Genomic DNA, 18,524 nt, shown 5'->3' with positions numbered 1-18,524 from the left:
TGTGCAATATATTATGAAAGACGAATTAGAACAATAACGAAATTTTTTGCTCAAGGATTATAAAGAGAGCGTTCATTCGTTAAACCTCAATTATATCCTTCGCAATTTTGGAAGTTTATAATAAAATAGCTTGATAATTCTTCCTCGTCCACAGAATAAATTACTGGTGGTAGTAATAGCATAATAGATTATGACTTCTCACCATGCTCCTTGAGAATAGACTTGTTCCGATGTAGATAACCTACATTGATAGAACTATTGAAATAGGCGGAAGACTTTCAAAGGCGCACGAACATCATAATGTCAATGTTCGCGGAAGATTTCGACGGCAAATGAAGAACTTTTTATTATTATTACTATTAGGGTTAAGTAACATCCAAAAGGTTCATGAATAAACAAACAATCAAATCAAACAGATTAGTAATTAGGTTTGTTAGTTTAGAATACAATATATTCTTTATCTACAGTAAACACTCGATAGAGAGTAAGCCGAAAAGAACAACAGCTGTTTGTTCACGTTATCGATTTGTTCACATTACCGAATATTTTGTATTTGTATATTCATATAGACACATTTGATTGTACAACTTACATGAATGGATACAATGTAGTCAAAAGGAACTAATCATGAAGCAATCAATGTGGGAAGATGACATCATTAGGTGAGTATTTGTGTATGCAGAAAAACGTATGTGTTCTATACTACTGCATCTCTCCCATGAACAAACCGCCACTGTGTTAAGTGAGCATATTTGTTAATGTGCTACGGACTCTAAAACACGATGGAACAGTCAGTTACACGATGGTTTGTCGGAGTACGCTAAAAATAAATACCAAAATAAACGCAAGTTGTTTTCTGCAAGTGAAAATATATTTTCTGAATGAACTGCGCTTGAACGTTACTTCTCATAATACAGAGATGAGAAACAGTCAAGAGACTATGAATTTTTATTATTTGTCACTGAAAATGGGCCTCTTATGTTAAGAAAATTGTTGACTTTAATAAACCTGTGATGAAGTGCTTATATTTTTTCGCAGCTCGAATTTGAACATCCGTCGCGACTCATTGTCGACTATACTCGAGTCATCACTGATGATACAGTCATCCTGCAAGATTAGAACACTTGGAAAAGCAAAGTTCCATGGACTGCAGACTTCAATAAATCACTAACATGATATGTATGTAAAGATACTATTGTTGTTGATTTTAAGACCACTAACTATTAACTAATAACAACACTCAATTTTAACAATTTATTTCTACCCCGTTTACATTTAGAAGATACAAGTTTATACATCCGTACTTCTTCGACCGACCATCCCATATTACCCTCGTAGGGTGCAGGATAAGTGCCTGTTGCGTAAATGTATCTTGCATCCATGCGTGCGTTTCCAGATGGCCCTTATGAAATCAGGTTACGAACAGGGAAATTCCACCCTTCGCCAACATAAATTCCACCCTCCGCTAACATGTATGCAGCCGAGCGGCATGACTTACAGGGTTTAGACCATTGCGTAGAATTCGCTGGTTCAATTCCGCGTCCGTCTGCCATAGTCCAAGTTTTTCTGTGGTTTCGTCGGATCACTTTGGCAAATGCAGTAATATTCCACAGATAATCTTCCATCATGCCCTCTCTTCACTTTATCCTTAGCATCTTTTTCACCCCAACCACCATCCACCCCTTCCTTCCATTCTACCCCGCCCACCAGCATTAGTGGAAATTAAACACAAGTTTTAGTACAATAATGTTGTGCGTATCTATGGTTCTGCGTTGGCATGTGTTTGCAGAGATAATAATTTGTACGCCTGAGATAGCCCATGATCGGACAGATATTCTGGAATTAGCTGACCATCAAAACGTTTAATAAAAGGAAGAAGCTAATGGCATACTTTCGATATCCAGCATGTTGTCGTTTCATTATCATAAGGTCGTCAGTCCTAAGACTGATTGGACACGTACCTCCACTCTTTCCTATTCGAAGCTAATCTTCGCAATTTCTTAAAACTAGAACATCTCACATCCTTAACTATTTGCGAACAGTAATCTAATCTAGGTCTACCTCTACCCCTCCTAACTCCTGTTTTCTAATATGTCTCTGACTAGACCTTCATGCCTGAGAAGGTGTCCTACTAACCTATCTCGTCTATTTCTTATTGACTTCCATAAAGCCCTCTGTTCTCTTACTCTTTCTAATACTTCTTCATTTCTAACCTTCTCTATCCACGGTATCCTCATCATTCGCCTGTAACACCACATTTCCAACATTTCTAACCTTTTCTTTTCCGCAGCGCCCACTGTCCATGTTTCGCATCCGTACAGCGCCGCGCTCCAAACATACACCTTTAACAATCTTTTCGAATTTCTAAATTAATCGTTCGCGAGCATAGAAGTGACTCCTTTTTTTTTTTTAAGGCGACACGACCCTGCGCTATCCTCTGCTTCATATTCCTACTACTCCTTCCGTCCTGAATTATCTGACTTCCAAGATACCTAAAATCGTCCACTTCTTCTAATTTTTCGCCTCCTATCTTTATATTAACACATAAAATATGGAACTGTTCTCTTCAATCTCTGAAGATAAGTATTTCGGACGTTCAGTGTCATGCTTTGACGTTGAGGGTTAAGCTTTTCAGTGCTCTACACTGCCAATGATTTTCAGTCTTCCAGATAAATAAAAAGAATTGTTAACTATATGTATCTACCAACGTAAAAATGTACTTACTACTTACAATTGAGCTCTAAACTGAAAGCTCTGAGTTGGTTCTTAAATTCTGACTCACATTAATGTAAATTAGTAGGTTAAAAGGTTAAATTTCAATAATCCTTTGTGCCTTGTACTTAGTAAATTTTACTGCGCTTATTAAATTCTTCGAAACCTAACTTCTAGTTAGTAATTTCATTCATACCCAGATCAAAAATTCAGTGCCTCAGAAAACAATTATTTTAAAAGGTTTAAAAAGAAAAAGAAAACCTAGGAAAACATTAATTATCAAGATATTGATGAAATTTTTAACAAAACGTGGTAAACGTAATGTATATCGCGTGTGATCACACATTTTTATTATAAATTATTGGCGGCTGTATTATTAGCATTTAGTACACTTGGGCAACAGGATGCCCGCGTACCTATGTATGTGTGTATATAGGATGTATACCAACAGGTCGATGGCACAGTGAAGCGTTGCAATGGAGTCAAGGATCTAGGGTTCAAAACCCGGCCAACACAAAGCACAATTTTATCGGTCGTTTTTATCTGATATAAATTGCTACTTAACTGCTTATTGCACGCAACTTTTTATGACTTGCCTTAGGGATTAAAGCACAAAAGCAAATGACCCATATAAATAACCGCATTGCAATTGCAATTGCATTCACTTAAATTCCCCCTTTTTACTTTTTCTGAAAAGTAAAAACACGTAGGTAAGTATTGAGTACAAAGTTTTGTATTTTGGCCTCTGATTGAAAAAAAAAATGCGTTTTGCAACTATTACGATGGGTGATCAACCAATAGTTCAATTATTTAACAATTTTCCGAAACTACTAGACGCGGGTCGCAACATTGATTTTATTAGAAAATACTACAAATGGCGCGGTAAACGCCATCTGTAGTACGATGCTACATTTTAGGAATACGTATGCATCACGTTGAGGTTAGCTACGCCAGGATTCGTTTCAGCAAGTAGATATCCATATATTTAAATGGACCTTGTTGGAGCATACGTAATCCTAAAATGTAGCATCGTACTATAGATGGCGTTTACCGCGCCATTTGTGGTATTTCCTAAAACGCGCTGTTAAGACAGCAGGTAAAAGTTGGTCTGTGTTCTGTCGGGGCTGTCTGCGACGCGCTGATGAGATCCAAAAAGATCGAAATCGCGATCCGCGTCTGGCAGTTTCGACAGAATATAGACCACTTCGAATTGTTTCATTTGATTTTATTAGATTTAATTCTCATCAGCACGCCATCAGCAGTCTCGAGAAATCACAGACCAAATTGAAGGAGCTAATACAGTTCGTATTTTAGCAACCAAATAATAGTCATGATTACAGCTAGTATTGTAGATAGTTATTAATGTTTCTATTTTTAAACCTTTCTTTTATTCACAATGAGCAATGTGGTAATGCAATTCAATTACATGATTAAGAAACGCGGACAACGCATAATGATCCTTTATTATTATTAAGAACAAAACGAACACCTAATAACGTATTCTGTAATAAGAAACCGTTTTTTCAATTCAATTAAGTCAATAATTAGATCAGGTGTGTGAAGAAACTTGACAATTGTTGCAATAAGAATGAGGACAAAGTGCAAAATGTTCCATTATGTTACCATAAAAAATTAATTCTTATGTTATAATAAACGAGAAGGACGATCATTACTACTTAGTAAGCGTTAAGAGAAAGGAAAAAAGAAAGTGTCCAGTAGACAGTTGTTGCAAAATACATTGGTATACAATATCTATTTGTATTTAATAACTGCTAAAGGACGAAAAACAGCAGGATACCAGAAATTGCGATACAACGGAAAATAGAAATAAAGTTTGGCATTGATGCTTTACGAAGGAACATTAGAAACCATTTGTTTGACAAACTGGTAAAGGCTTTTGCGATCAGTAGATGAACTAATGCGGGCCTGCTTCTTAACGTTGCGCTAGCATCAGTGGCGAAACTTCTTCAGTTGAAATCCAGTATGGAAGGATATCTAAAACGTGTTTTAAGAATGGTTCGCTCCGAGTTAACTAGATCTTGAATGATTGACCACAAAAACAGTCCTTATCATACTACCCGGATTGGACTGATGCTGTTCTGATTCGGGTTTAAAGGTCGTGGTGTGTAGAAGTTGCTTCCTATCGTTTCGCTAACACGAATGGCGAACTTCTTCAGTCTACATCCATTATCGAAGATGAGAGGATATCTAAAACGTGTCTTAAGAATGGTTCGCTCGGAGATAAGTAGACCCTAAATCATTCGCCACGAAACACTCTTGTTTCTCGGATGGGACTGATGCTGTTCTGATACGGGTATAAAGGCCGTTTTATGTCGAAGTTCCTTCATCTTCTGAGCTGCTCACTTTTGCTCATTTCTAGTTTCGCTTTTTAGGGCGAGTACCCACCCTACTTTTTCTGATGGGACACCTATTCACACCCACACCATGCCTACTGTAAGGAAGGGCACGTACGGCAAGGTGGCATGACGCAAGTTTGACCGGGTTAGGTTAGGTTAGTATAGGTTGCGCTGGATTGACTTGGGTTGGATTGTATTGTTTGACCATGTTAGGTTGGGTTGGTAAGGAAGGGAACGTACGGCAAGTTAGCATGGCGCAAGTTGGACCGGGTTAGGTTAGGTTATGTTATGCTAGACTAGACTAGGCTAGCATAGGTTGCGTTGGATTGACTTGGGTTGGGTTGGGTTGGGTTGGATTGCACCAACCATTTTCCCTTAACATCTTCTCGGTTGGTAACAGAATGTGCACATTTTCTAAGAATAAATTTTAAAATTCTCTTTTCTTCATTATATGCATAAATATATGTCTCGTTAGCGACTCCCCATTTACCTATTAACTGTGAGTAAAAAAAATAAGTTACCACTCGTTCGCGTATCATGCACCGTTTCTGCACGGCATCGCATCGTCATTGACAACGAGTACCCACTTCTCCTGTCGAAAAAAGTAAATTTTAGTTTTTCTTAATAGGCCATGTACTTCCTCCGTTTCATTTTCATTGTCATTATTTGTTTAGAATACATTACAAGAAAAAAATGACGATCGGCTAAATCCGCCGGGGATATGCTGTAAATACTTCCCTGTAACACCCTCTACAACCTCAAGCCGATGAGGGACGGGGAACGTTTTTTGGGTCGCGTTAGGCTACTGTAAGGAAGGGAACGTACGGCGAGGTGGCATGGCGCTAGTTTGACCGGGTTAGATTAGGTTATATTAGGTTAGGTTAGGTTAGATTAGCTTTTTAGAGCGAGTGATCACCCCACAAGCCCCCAAGCAAATCACTCCCCTCCCCACATTTACATTTTCCCTTCCCCAATCTTCCCAACAATCTTTCCTTGGGAGTCATAACTTTCGGGTTGACATCCCCACTCGAGGAGGGGTTTTAGTCGGTAGACGCTTCGGCGAATCCGACACCACCCACCTTCAGAGGGTGTCTTTTGAAGATTTCCCCTCCTCGAGGATAAACTAAACAAAAAAAAAAGAAGTTACTTCCTAAAGAGTGGCGAAAATTATTCAATCTTCATCCATATTCGAAGTCGAGAAGTCGGGAGAGAACGACATCTAAATCGTGTTTTAAGAATAGCTCGCTTAGAAATAAGCAGACCCTAAATCATTCACCACTAAACACTCCTCCTACTCGGATTGGACTGATGATGTTCTGATTCGGGTGTAAAGACCGACGTGTGTTGAAGTTGCTTCCATACGTTTCGCTAGCATGAGTGGCGAACTTTTTCAGTCTACTTCCAGTATCGTAGATGGGAAGATATGTAAAACGTGTTTTAAAAATGGCTTGCTCCGAGATAAGTGGTTCTTTAATGATTCACCACAAAAACAGTCCTTATCATACTACTCGGATTGAATTGATACTGTTCTGATTCAGGTCTAAAGATCGACGTGTGTTGACGTTGCTTTCTAACGTTTCGTTAACATGAGTGGCGAAATTCTTCGGTCTTCATCCAGTATCAGAGATGGAAGGACATCTAAACCGTGTTTTACGAATAGCTCGCTCCAAGATAAGTAGACCCTGAATCATCCAGGTCTAAATTGCTTCTTAACGTTTCGCTAGCACGAGTGGCAAGCTTCTTTACGGGTCCTTCTATCTCCGTTGAATCGGATTGTTATTACTCGGATTGGCTTAAAAAACAATCCAACAGTTTGGGGCCATTCTAGACTTTAGACTCTACAATTCCCATGTAGTCTCCTGTGGCTTTTTCCTTCTTCAGGATAACACTACACTTGAAGGAAACTTCGTCTGAAGGGATCGCAAACATGCAAAATTCTGTGACGATGAGCTCACAAAAGATTACTTCCAGCATGGTTATGTCATCTCATGCGTCTCTCTTGAAGGTAAGGTTCTGGTAAGTAACCTGGTAGGTATAAATCAGTTATTTCGTTATTGCTACAACACCTACACGCCAACCTCTAATTACAGCATATGGAAAGTAAACCGAGATTGCTGGACTTGGTTAGACGCGAACACGAATGGATTTACCAATTTCAATCTAGGTAATTACTCGAACATTAATTGTCAGGTAGTGGGAAAGTACTTACAATTAATGTAATTTTAATTGAAATTATTCATCAAAACTTGCTTTTCGAATTTTTATACCAGTTTTGTTTGGAAATGGCAAAGGGATGAGACCGTCTCCCATTCTCTTTCACGTGAATAAGTAATTATGCTTTGAATTAAAAATTTAGAAAGATTAGTAGGGTCTCAGGAGTATCTACTAGGTACATAAAATCAAGTTGTTTATTTCCTGTGATCAAAATATTTCATTATGAATAAGCTTCCGCTGTTTTGGTTCTTTTTGGTAGTTTGTCTTAAAAATTGTCGCCCATAAAGACGGTAATAAAGTAAACATTCATTCACGATGTCTCTATCATTGTCCTTTCGTTCCGGGAATCGATTTTCGTTATTTACGAGCTTTCCAGTAAAAGTTGAAGGACAATATTACAAAGAACGCATGTCTTCACATGCGTTTAACGCGCTCGTTTAATTTTATTTTACAATTAGTTATCATATACATAGGTAATATTGCAAATGTTAAATCCGCGTTCAGTCTACAATTACGTAACATAATATTTGCCGGAGTTGAAGTTAATTATATCCAACTTTACATTTTCTGATACGGTATATAACAGTTACTTTCGTTTTATAACAAAAGTTACATGGGTAGATTCAAGGCTTCTATTCGTTACGACAACAACAAACACGTAACATGAGTAGATACCATTTATGTAAATCGACGACTTTTCAATTGTCGAACAGCTGTTCAGTGAGGAATTGAAGAACCGGTAGCAAATAGAAGAGAAAAAAATAAATAAACAAACAGTTCAAGTTAACGGACTTGACAAAAATAATATTGGTAAACCTAAAACACTTCTTGCAGTAGTTACTTACTAATATACTATCAATACTTCTTGAAGAAACCGAAATATGTATAATTATTAACAATACAGGTAAAGGTCTAGATGATGGACCCNTAAAAAGTTCGTGGCGGTCTCACCCCCATAAAAAGTTATGGGGGTTCAAAGTTAATAAATATGCCAATTTTTATACATTTCCAGGCATGTAAATATTTATATAGTCATTCTTAAACAATATTCAAAGGTAAAACTAATGGAAAAATATACTATCAATACTTCTTGAAGAAACCGAAATATGTATAATTATTAACAATACAGGTAAAGGTCTAGATGATGGCCCCCACCCCTTTCGGAGGTCTCCGCCACCACAATACCATAAAAAGTTCGTGGCGGTCTCACCCCCATAAAAAGTTATAGGGGTACAAAGTTCATTCTTAAACAATATTCAATGGAAAAATACATAAAAATATTGAGAAAGTTATATAAAACATTATTTAAATATCTTTATCAATAGAGTAGGTCTAGATGATGGCCCCCACCCCTTTCGGAGGTGGGGGTGAGCGGGATCGAAAGAGGAGGTCTCCCCCATTACTGTACCATAAAAAGTTCGTGGCGGTCTCACCCCCATAAAAAGTTATGGGGGTTCAAAGTTAATAAATATGCCAATTTTTATACATTTCTAGGCATGTAAATATTTATATAGTCATTCTTAAACAATATTCAAAGGTAAAACTAATGGAAAAATACATAAAAATATTGAGAAAGTTATATAAAACATTATTTAAATATCTTTATCAATAGGGTAGGTTAGGTTAGGTTATCGGGTTTTGTTCAAGTGACCACCCTCTTTCGATCCCCCACCTCCACCCGCTTGAAAATATTTTTTTTATTGAATTTTATTTGAATTATAGTGTATGAAAATTGTCAAAATTATCAACTTTCAACCCCCATTACTTTTTATGGGGGTGAGACCGCCGCAAAGTTTTTATGGGGTTTTACTCAGGTGACCACCCAATTTCGATCCCCCCTACCCTCTTTCGATCCCACCTACCCTCTTTCGATCCCACCTACCCTCTTTCGATCCCACCTACCCCTACCCCCATCTAACCCCCATAACTTTTTATGGGGGTGAGACCGCCACGAACTTTTTATGGTACAGTGGTGAGGGAGACCTCCTCTTTCGATCCAATACTTACCCACCCCACCCGAAGGGGGTGGGGACCATCATCTAGACATTTACCAAAATACAATGTTCTATTCTTGTTCCATGGACAAAGATTAATGAGCAATGGAACCACAAACGATGAGCAACAAGAGCTGCTTCAATATCATAAGTCTAATGATGAGTAGTTTCCTTCCTACGCACAGTGGTACCTCGAGATACGAGTATCCTAGCATACGAGTTATTTGAGATACGAGCTGTCGAGCGAGCGAAGTTTTGTTTTGAAATACGAGCGGCATTTGAGATACGAGGTTTTTGACCCTTCTGTTAAGAAATATCTACAGGAATACAACGTAACCATGCAAGCCCTTCTAGTCTTCGACAATGCTCCTGATCACTCAACGAATCTCGAAGATGACATCCTCAAAGAGTTCAAGTTTATAAAGGTTGTCTATCTACCACTTAACACCATTCCTATCCTGCAGCCCATGGATCAGCAGGTGATTTCTAATTTTAAAAAGCTGTACGCTAAGCACCTGTTCCGGCGCTACTTTGAGGTGACAGAGAACACAAACCTCACCCTTCGAAAATACTGAAAGGACCACTTTAACATCGTGATATGCCTCAGAATTATTGATCAGGCCTGGCTGAGTGTTACAACGAGGATCTTGAACTCTGTATGGATGAAGCTATGGGCTTGAGTCTGTAGCCGAAAGGACCTTCGAAGGATTCGAACCCGAAGTGCCAGTGGAGTGTCTCTGGGAAAATCCGTGGGCCTAGTGATGGATGGAAGAGACGTGAACAAGCTCGTCGAGGAGCACTCTTAGGAACTGACGACCAAGGAATTACATGAGTTACAGTAACAGCTTTCGGGAGTTTATGCAAAAAATTGGTTTCGAGGAAGAGTCAGAGGTGGAGGAAGTTATCTTTACAAGTGAGATATAATACATCTTGGGAATGTGTCTTATTAAAAAACACGTAACAAAAACAATTGGGGTAGCATTTTTGGAGCTGGAACGGATTAATGGCATTTCAATTAATTTCAATGGGGAAAATTACATTGAGATACGAGCAAATTGACATACGAGCAATGTTATGGAACGAATTAAACTAGTATCTCGAGGTATCACTGTAGTAAGATCCAAAAGCTTTTAAGGTGCATACATGAGATTCATTGGAGATACATAACTTTTATGTAATTAAATTACTTGACTTTTTGTTATCTACCCACAACAAAAAATATTAAATTATTTCATTTTGTTATAATGATTTAGCCTAATAATATCAGACTGTCGATTTAAAATTCAAAATGCATGAAGTTGAGTATCGAGCTGTGATCAAAATTTTGACGAAAGAGGGAGCTATCGGTGAAAATCAAACAACGTTTGGATGTAGTGTTCAGGCATTCTTCTTCTTTTCGTACCCCACCGTAAAAGAATGGGTGAAACAATTTCGTTTGGGAAGAGAATGAATTAATGATGAACCGCGTCGAGGACGACCATCCAAGGTTATTACGGATGAAAACATCAAATTTGTGGAGAAAACAGAACTGGAAGACAGACGGCTAAAGACTAAAGAATTAGTAGTTAAGATGGGACTTTCAGAAACAACAGTGCTTAGAATCCTACATGAACATGAAGGGTATTTTTAAGGTCAGTTCAAAGTGGGTCCCAAAACTTCTGAAGTGCTATATTCATATTTTTATAATTTTGTGAAAGCCGGCAGATGGAAGTGCTGGATTCAATCATTCCTGGTGATGAAACTATGGTTCTTTATCATAACCCTTTGTCGAAAAACGAATCAAAGGAGTAGCGTCGCCCGAGCTCACCGCGGCCAAAAAAGCAAAGGTTATTCATTATCAGGAAACGATTATGACTACAATCTTTTGGGACTCTGAAGGAATTTTATTGGTTGATTTTAAAGAACGCAACATGATAGAAATTGCTGATTTCTATGTTTCCTTGATATACCAATTGCGAGATGTTATTAAAGAAAAACGTCCAGAGAAATTGTCGCGAGGGTGCTTCAATGGGTGCCATTAAGAAATGTGGTTTCATTGAGCTTGACCATCCACCATACAATCCCGACTTGACCCCAAGTGATTATTATTTATTCTTAAAATTAAAATCCGACTTGCGACGAAAAAGATTTGGCAGGTGAAGTCAGCAGTTTTGTTACATTTTGAGAGCAAAAGTTTAGACTATTTTTTTAAGGTTATAGAAATGTTATTAAAGCGCTGTGAAATGTTTATTGAAATAAAGGGAGACTATATTGATATGCAATAATAGTGGTTAGAAATTTATCTTTCATTTAGTAGTTCAGGTCACAAACTTTTGGACCTTTCTACGTTCCCACAGTATGTCTTCTAAACAAGTATGTATTGTATTATAAATTATAAACATAGATAAAAAGGGCCAAAAAAGTACTCGTATGTTTTGGAACTACTTCTAAGCTACACACGTGCTCTCTCCGGTGTATTGGGTAATAAGTCTTCGAGATAGTTAATGCATAAACCCATTTTGGTAGCGGTTGGGGATGTGTGTGGAAGATGTGGACGACCAAAGTGTCCAATTCTATCTGCTTGATTCCCTTGCGTTAAGCGAATAGTAGAATGGATTCCGATTGATCGACCAGAAGTAGTGTTATAAATTGATATAGGTATGGCTGGGGGAGATTTGGGATTGAAAGTTGTAAGTACCTAGCGAAGCAGATGCTCTTCGCCTATTATAAAACAACAAATATGGGCATACAAATGTAGGTAGGGTGGTTTATTTCGGTTATTAATTGCAGGTAGGAGAGAAGAAAAAGCGTTCAAAATGTGCTCATTGATGCTTATTGGCTAATGGTTCAGAAAACAGTCACCATCCTTTCTATGTTCCAGTTTTCAGGAAATGTGAAAACTGGCTTCGGAAAGCAGATAATATGATAGGAAGCAGTATAGGTTTTTGGACTGACAACCATATCTTATTCTCATTTTTTAACACTCCATGACAATTTTTGAGCATTAAGAAAAACTGACCCACAACAATTGATATAAACAACATTAGCTTTTGAAATGGTACGAATGGGTATGTAATCTAAGTCTAGATGCAGTGGATTTTCAATTGTACTTATTTCATTTATTTTAATTTTGTTTATGGTTCGTGAACCTGAAATCAACAGTGAACTATGATGACCACAAGTAGAGCAGATAAATCCAGATAACTTTTATGCACTAATTGTTGCTGGATGTGATATATTGAATGCCAATCCAGTGTCCTAAAATGAAACCCAATTGTACTCAGTTTTTGAAGAAAGCTATCAAAAATAACATTGTATCAATGAACGCATCAGCATGCTCGCTCATCATCTACGCAGCAGTAAATTGGGATATTCATATCATTTTTTGATGTCCGTTAAAAAAAGGAGGGAAGTATCGGAAAAGTGATCCACACTTGTCGCGGGGTCAACAATCTGACTCTCAACTCCCCCTGTTAATCAGTGGCATCGTCGGATGATTGCAAATTGCAAGACCTAACCGAGTTCAACAACAAATGCGCATATTCTCCAACAATCTCTGAATCAAGCTTCGATCGTGCTACCACACGTGCTCCACTCTACTCGCGCAATGTAAACAAAGACGCAAAATGCAACTGCGTTCTGAGCTCAGTGCATCGGCGTGAAACCTAACAGCTGACTGCCACAACAAAGCAATCAAACTTAACGATTCCGTTAGCAACGATTGACCTACACCTTTAACATGATGCGAAGCCTTACAATCAAACACTGATTGTAGTAATGAGAAACAAAAAAAAAAATACAAGACGTCCATAACTGGACATTCAACAATTACTGAATAGATTGTTACTTTTCTTTTAACAATACAGATTCGAATTTGTACGTCTCTGAAAAATAAAACATGATCAACTTGTAACAAAATAAAGAACATCAGTTTGTTTAGGTCTTATCGCTATCGCTGTAGGGGTTGACACAATGGCATAACAAGACGTAACGAAGGAGAATGGTAAAAATACTCGACATTCGAAAACATTAACACTTACTTTTTAAGAAGTTCGTGTTGTCGAAGGTGAGTTCGACATATGGGATGGTAGAAATACGCAAATCACCCTAATGTTTTGTACGAAATCACAAACGTAAACGATAAATTTTCGAGCACAATATCGCGATACGCGGTAGACAACAGAACTAAAACGAATAACAAAGATAGCAAAAGCAAGCAGGCAGTGAAGTTGATTCAGAACACGACCATCACATTAACTGCGGCGCTCGTGTGTACAGTTGTTGTTGAGCTGGCCGTGAGGCCGTGCTTTGTTTCTTCTACAGATGTAAAGCGCGCTTTATTTCGCGTTATTTTTGAATGTGCGTAATGAAAAGAACACGCAGTTGACCTTATTATAAACATTTGTATATTAACTTTACTATTTTAAACAAAAATTTGAATTATATTTACTCCTAGCGCGCCACTCCTTTTTACGCACTTTTATTAGAAAAATTAAAAAAGATCAATATAAAATTAAAAATGTATGAAAGGATGGTATATAACAGATGTTCATTACGCTTATGAAAAACAGAATACAAACTTTATTTAAAAAACGTTTACACCGAAACAAACTAAATAATGGTGTTTTCGCTCCAAACAATGTAAAATTTAGGCAAAGAGCGTGTTAGAAGCATATTAACTATTAAAGTAATCACTAAATGTCAGTAGTTATATTCTGTTTTTCTAATGTGAAAGTTATATGAGTAGGAGGGGGATACCCCACATACTAGAGTATGCCAAAATAAATATCACAACTCAATAAGGGAAGATGCCTACATAAAAAAGCAAATCATTTTGATGTCCATTTTACATACAAAATAAGACACTGGTCTGAATTATTTTTATGTAGGAATGAAAAAAATTATGACGGCGCGACATACAAAAGGAAGAAAAAAGAAAATATAATGAGTACGGCTTTTTGCCTTTGCTTTTTATGGTATATTTTATCGTCAAGATTACAGGGTTATCAGTCTCAAGACTGGTTGGATAGGCACCTTCACTCCTTCCTATCCTGAGTCAATTATTGTATTTCCTGAAAACCGGAACATTTTTAATTATCGGCGAATAGTAATCTTATCTAGTTCTTTCTCTGGCTCCTTTTACTCCTGTTTCTGCTTCTAGTATGTTTCTAACTAATCTCTATATTTCGGGTGTCCTATTATCCCATATTTCCCTTTTCCATTGATTTCCTCAGCACCGTGTTCTCCTTTTTCCAACACCTCATCATTTTAAAATCTTTTCTATCTACGGGACTTTTATCATTCTTTTATAATAGCGCAACGTATTATGCATCATTAAATTAATGATAAAATAGTACCAAGTGACAGTAGTTCATTTATATACTGTTTTCTTTTTCTGTCGAAAAACTTATATAGCTGCAGAAATTTATTTCTCTTAAAAAATTACAGCGTTCATAACAATACATTCATTATTATTTTATAAGTATTAAAAATCGAAATCATCTTAAAACCATACAATGATAATTAAATGGAATTTAAATCACTTAACAGGTACTTACATTAAAGAAACTCGAGATTTTATGTAAACAGTATTAGTACGTGTTGCACTTTCTGCAAAAACTGTTTAGTAATACAAGCAATAACTTCTATACTATACTTATTAATTATTATATTTACAAATTATTCCTTATCTAAAAAGAAAACCTGTGCGGTGTAATTTACAACGTAATTATTTGTTTTTTACTTTTGATTCAACTCTTATAGTAAAGGATGGACAGAAATACTAATTTCTCTGGGCCAATTTTCTATTTATAAATAGCAATGAAAATTGGATTTTCATAATAGCTCACTATAGAAAAATAAGAATAATTATTTTAAACAAGTAATAATACAACTAATTTAATGATATCAATAAAAAAACATGAAATAATATTTTTACAAAAATATTTCTCACACGGTATTGTTTTTCTCGCAAAAATATACAATGCGTTTATAAACAAAAACTGTACATTTTTACCGTGTTTTACAATGTTGTTCTTATTTACATGTCATAACACTAAAACTAAATAGTTTAAAAGACAATATTTAAAATTTATTCGATTAATCATTATAATATAATTACTACTAAAAATCACTTTTCAATAATTATCTTAACCAACAAGATTACTTAACAAGATCAATAATTGCTTTTTTGTTTGTAAGGATGTACTAATCTGTCGATTCAAAAATTTTTCTTTTTCAGCAAAACAAAACATAAATTCAAACTTAGACCGATCGTATTTTAAGTTTCAGAAAGGAAGGACAGATGGAACAGATAGGTATTTTAAAAATAATGTTATCATTCATTCATTACAAGATTGCTGTCCATCCTATAAAATATTCGTTTCTAATTAACCCCATCGTCTTTTCCTTAGCAGATATTACTCAGGAGCTCCGGGCCCATGATTGGGAGGTCCCTCGTAACTGACACGTTGGTCTAAGTTATTATCTGTTTGTGTCGAAATATTTTCAGTGGCCGAAGGAACCACCGACGTGCTCGTAGATGCATTGTTCCCCATCTGTTGTTGTTGTTGTTGCTGCTGCTGCTGTTGTTGTTGTTGGTGTTGTTGCTGTTGTTTTTTCGCGTTTGCCATTGCCTTGCGATCCATGTGAACTCGCTCGTGCAACAGTAAATAATTCGTTTGTCTGAAAGCTTTGCCGCACGTCTGACAACTGAACGGTTTCTCGGTACACGTTCCTTCGGGGTGTCTCTTGTTGTGATGATAAAGACCGTGCTTGGTACTGAAAGCCTTTGAACAAAAGCTGCATACGTAGGGCTTATGTTTTTCCAATGAATAGTTGGTCAAGAGACCGTTGACGAAAGTGTTCATGTTGGTATTGTTCTGTCCCGAACCGGCCACCGTTGTAGGCAGTTTTGGAGTCGTACCGTACCCGGGCGCGCTCAGCGACATCTGTTGCTGAGAGAGAACAAGCAAATCATTAAAGATCGAGGTGTCGCCGTCGTGGAACTTTTCGTGGATATGAAGGGCTTCGCGAGAGTTAAATTTGACAGGACAACGGGAACATGTCAATTCGGTGGTTGGTTGCTGTTGCTGTTGTGGTGGTTGTTGGTGTTGCTGAGGTTGTTGCTGTTGGGCTTGTTGTGGGCCTGATCCTACCGATTTGGTTTGGAACTGTGACGAATTGAAGGACACGTTGGCATGCATTCGGCTGAAACCAAAGTTCATAAGACTCCGAAAGGCCACTACTACTCCAAACAACTTTTGTCTTTATTACACAATTTAATACTCCTTCTGTACAACCAAAACTGTTATAAATGTGTACAGGAAACAAAATGGGAAAACCAATTTGATAAATTAGTTATTGTTATGCATACGACTTTTATTATAAATTTTTTCCCTCAAAGCTAAGTAGCAAATATCCATAACTTAACAAATGGAAACTAACAATAATCAATTTGTTTTAAAAAGCTCATGTAAAACAACAGACAGATTAAGAAAATTTAAAGGGAAGTTTTTTTTACTTTCATTCATTTTGAATTTTTATGAAGTAAAAGTGAGCCAATAAATTATTTCCATTTTTAATTATGCGTTATAATTTATAATTGTATGAAAAAGGACTTACTGCATGTGGGCCACTAATGTTTTCTTCTGTAAAAATTCTTTTCCACATATTTGACAAATTAATGGAAAATAACCATGACCATACATGCGACTGTGGTTCATTAGCTCAAACTTTCTTGTAAACGTCTCCCCACAGTTGTTACATCTGAAGGAATTGGTAGATCCATGAAACCGAGAATGGTGTTGCTAGAAATACAAACAGTAATATACATTTTTAACAAAATGAGTTGTATGTTACCAAATGCTCTTCTAATGCAAAAGATTCTCCACATTCTTTGCAAATATATGGTCTTTCACCTGCATGAAACTTTTGATGTGTGACAAGATGACGTTTCAATGGAAATGCCTGGCCACATTCATTACACTCAAAAGGCTTCTCTCTACTATGTACCTACAACAAAAACAGATGTTAAAGACTGCAAAATAGGTTTGTTTAGCGTTAAATTACCTTTTCATGTGCAACAAGATGGTGCTTTAATGTAAAACTTTTCTTACATAATGTACAAGTGTGTGGCCTGTCACTTTGATGCAGAAGCATATGAGTATTTAAACTATGCTTCTGTGTGAATGATTTGCCACACTGAAAACATGTATGGGGTTTGATTCCTGAATGCACTCGAACATGAGCAGTCAAATGACATTTTTGTGTATAACCTTTGCCACATTCTCTACAAACAAAAGGTCTATACTTCTGAGAATCTTCATTTGTCTCAGTTCTGTCTGGGTTTGGTACAGGAAAAGGCAAATCACTAGGATTTATGATTTCTCCTTCTTGCTTAAGAATATAGCACCCATTGCTCACTTCTTGTGTTGATGTTGATCCATTTATATCGTATCTTTTATCTAAAGTTCCTGGGATTGATCCATTGAAGTAATTGTGGTTTTGTGGTGGAAGTGGTATATTAGGAAAGTGATACTCATGCTCAGATTTAGTAAATATTGAACTTGCACTTAATATGGTCCGATCTGGTTTTGACAAAGGTAGCAGACCCAGGTTAGGTGTACTGTCTTTAATATCTGAATTGTTCTTCAGAATCTCCTTATTCAGGCTTGCAATTGCTTCACACATTATATTCATAGATAACTGGTTCAAACTTTAAAATTATTGCCACTAAATTCACTTACTAATTAAAATTCCACTTGTGATTAGTTAAAAAGAAAAGCTGTAATGGAAGCTTTATCACCTTCCGCTTATCACTTGGATGCTGAGATGTACCGTAAAACTTAATTAGACAAAAAATTGGTGTTTAAACTGAATGCTTATTTAATTTAAACATATTTTGTTATATTATGTTTATACTCACATACGCATATTGCAAGTAACCTTAAAATGCAAGAGTAAATGGCAATTTTTATCACCATCTGGTGTTCACATACAGATACAGGCGTACAGAAAATAAATTCCCTCCATATTATGGACTAGGTTAAATTACGACTAAGAGATGGCGCGCCATGTCCATTATGAACATTATTTTTGATAAAATATATAAAATGATTTTACATAAAAAAACGTCCCCGAAATTAAGCTTCGAGAGATGGTAATTACGCAAAAAAGTATGCAGAATCTTATGGTATCTTTTAGAGTGGTATGTCAAACATATTTTTCGGTATTCTTCTTGCTCGTCATCATATATAAAATAATTTAA

At 36.6% G+C, this 18,524-nt stretch overlaps 2 protein-coding genes across 2 annotated transcripts in view; both read right to left on the bottom strand.

Annotated features, from left to right (window-relative positions):
- The window catches only part of LOC108737478 (protein yippee-like 1), a 107,387-nt gene extending 93,890 nt beyond the window's left edge, over positions 1-13,497 (bottom strand). The window contains exon 1 of the mRNA XM_018470334.2: positions 13,297-13,497. The gene's annotated coding sequence lies outside the window, so the exon portion shown is untranslated. The remainder of the gene's footprint in view (positions 1-13,296) is intronic.
- Positions 13,498-15,138: 1,641 nt separating this feature from the next.
- On the bottom strand, positions 15,139-18,220 carry LOC108737485 (gastrula zinc finger protein XlCGF26.1). Its single transcript, XM_018470347.1, has 4 exons — positions 17,327-18,220; positions 17,117-17,269; positions 16,880-17,064; positions 15,139-16,465 (listed from the first exon to the last, which is right to left on the bottom strand). The coding sequence occupies exons 1-4, from the start codon at positions 17,954-17,956 to the stop codon at positions 15,676-15,678; spliced, it is 1,758 nt and encodes a 585-aa protein (XP_018325849.1). The 5' UTR covers positions 17,957-18,220; the 3' UTR covers positions 15,139-15,675.
- Between the last annotated feature and the right edge of the window lie 304 nt (positions 18,221-18,524).

This window comes from Agrilus planipennis, unplaced genomic scaffold (genome assembly GCF_000699045.2).
Source record: "Agrilus planipennis isolate EAB-ADULT unplaced genomic scaffold, Apla_2.0 scaffold155, whole genome shotgun sequence".
NCBI lineage: Eukaryota > Metazoa > Arthropoda > Insecta > Coleoptera > Buprestidae > Agrilus > Agrilus planipennis.
This window is presented reverse-complemented; position numbering and strand designations above follow the sequence as displayed.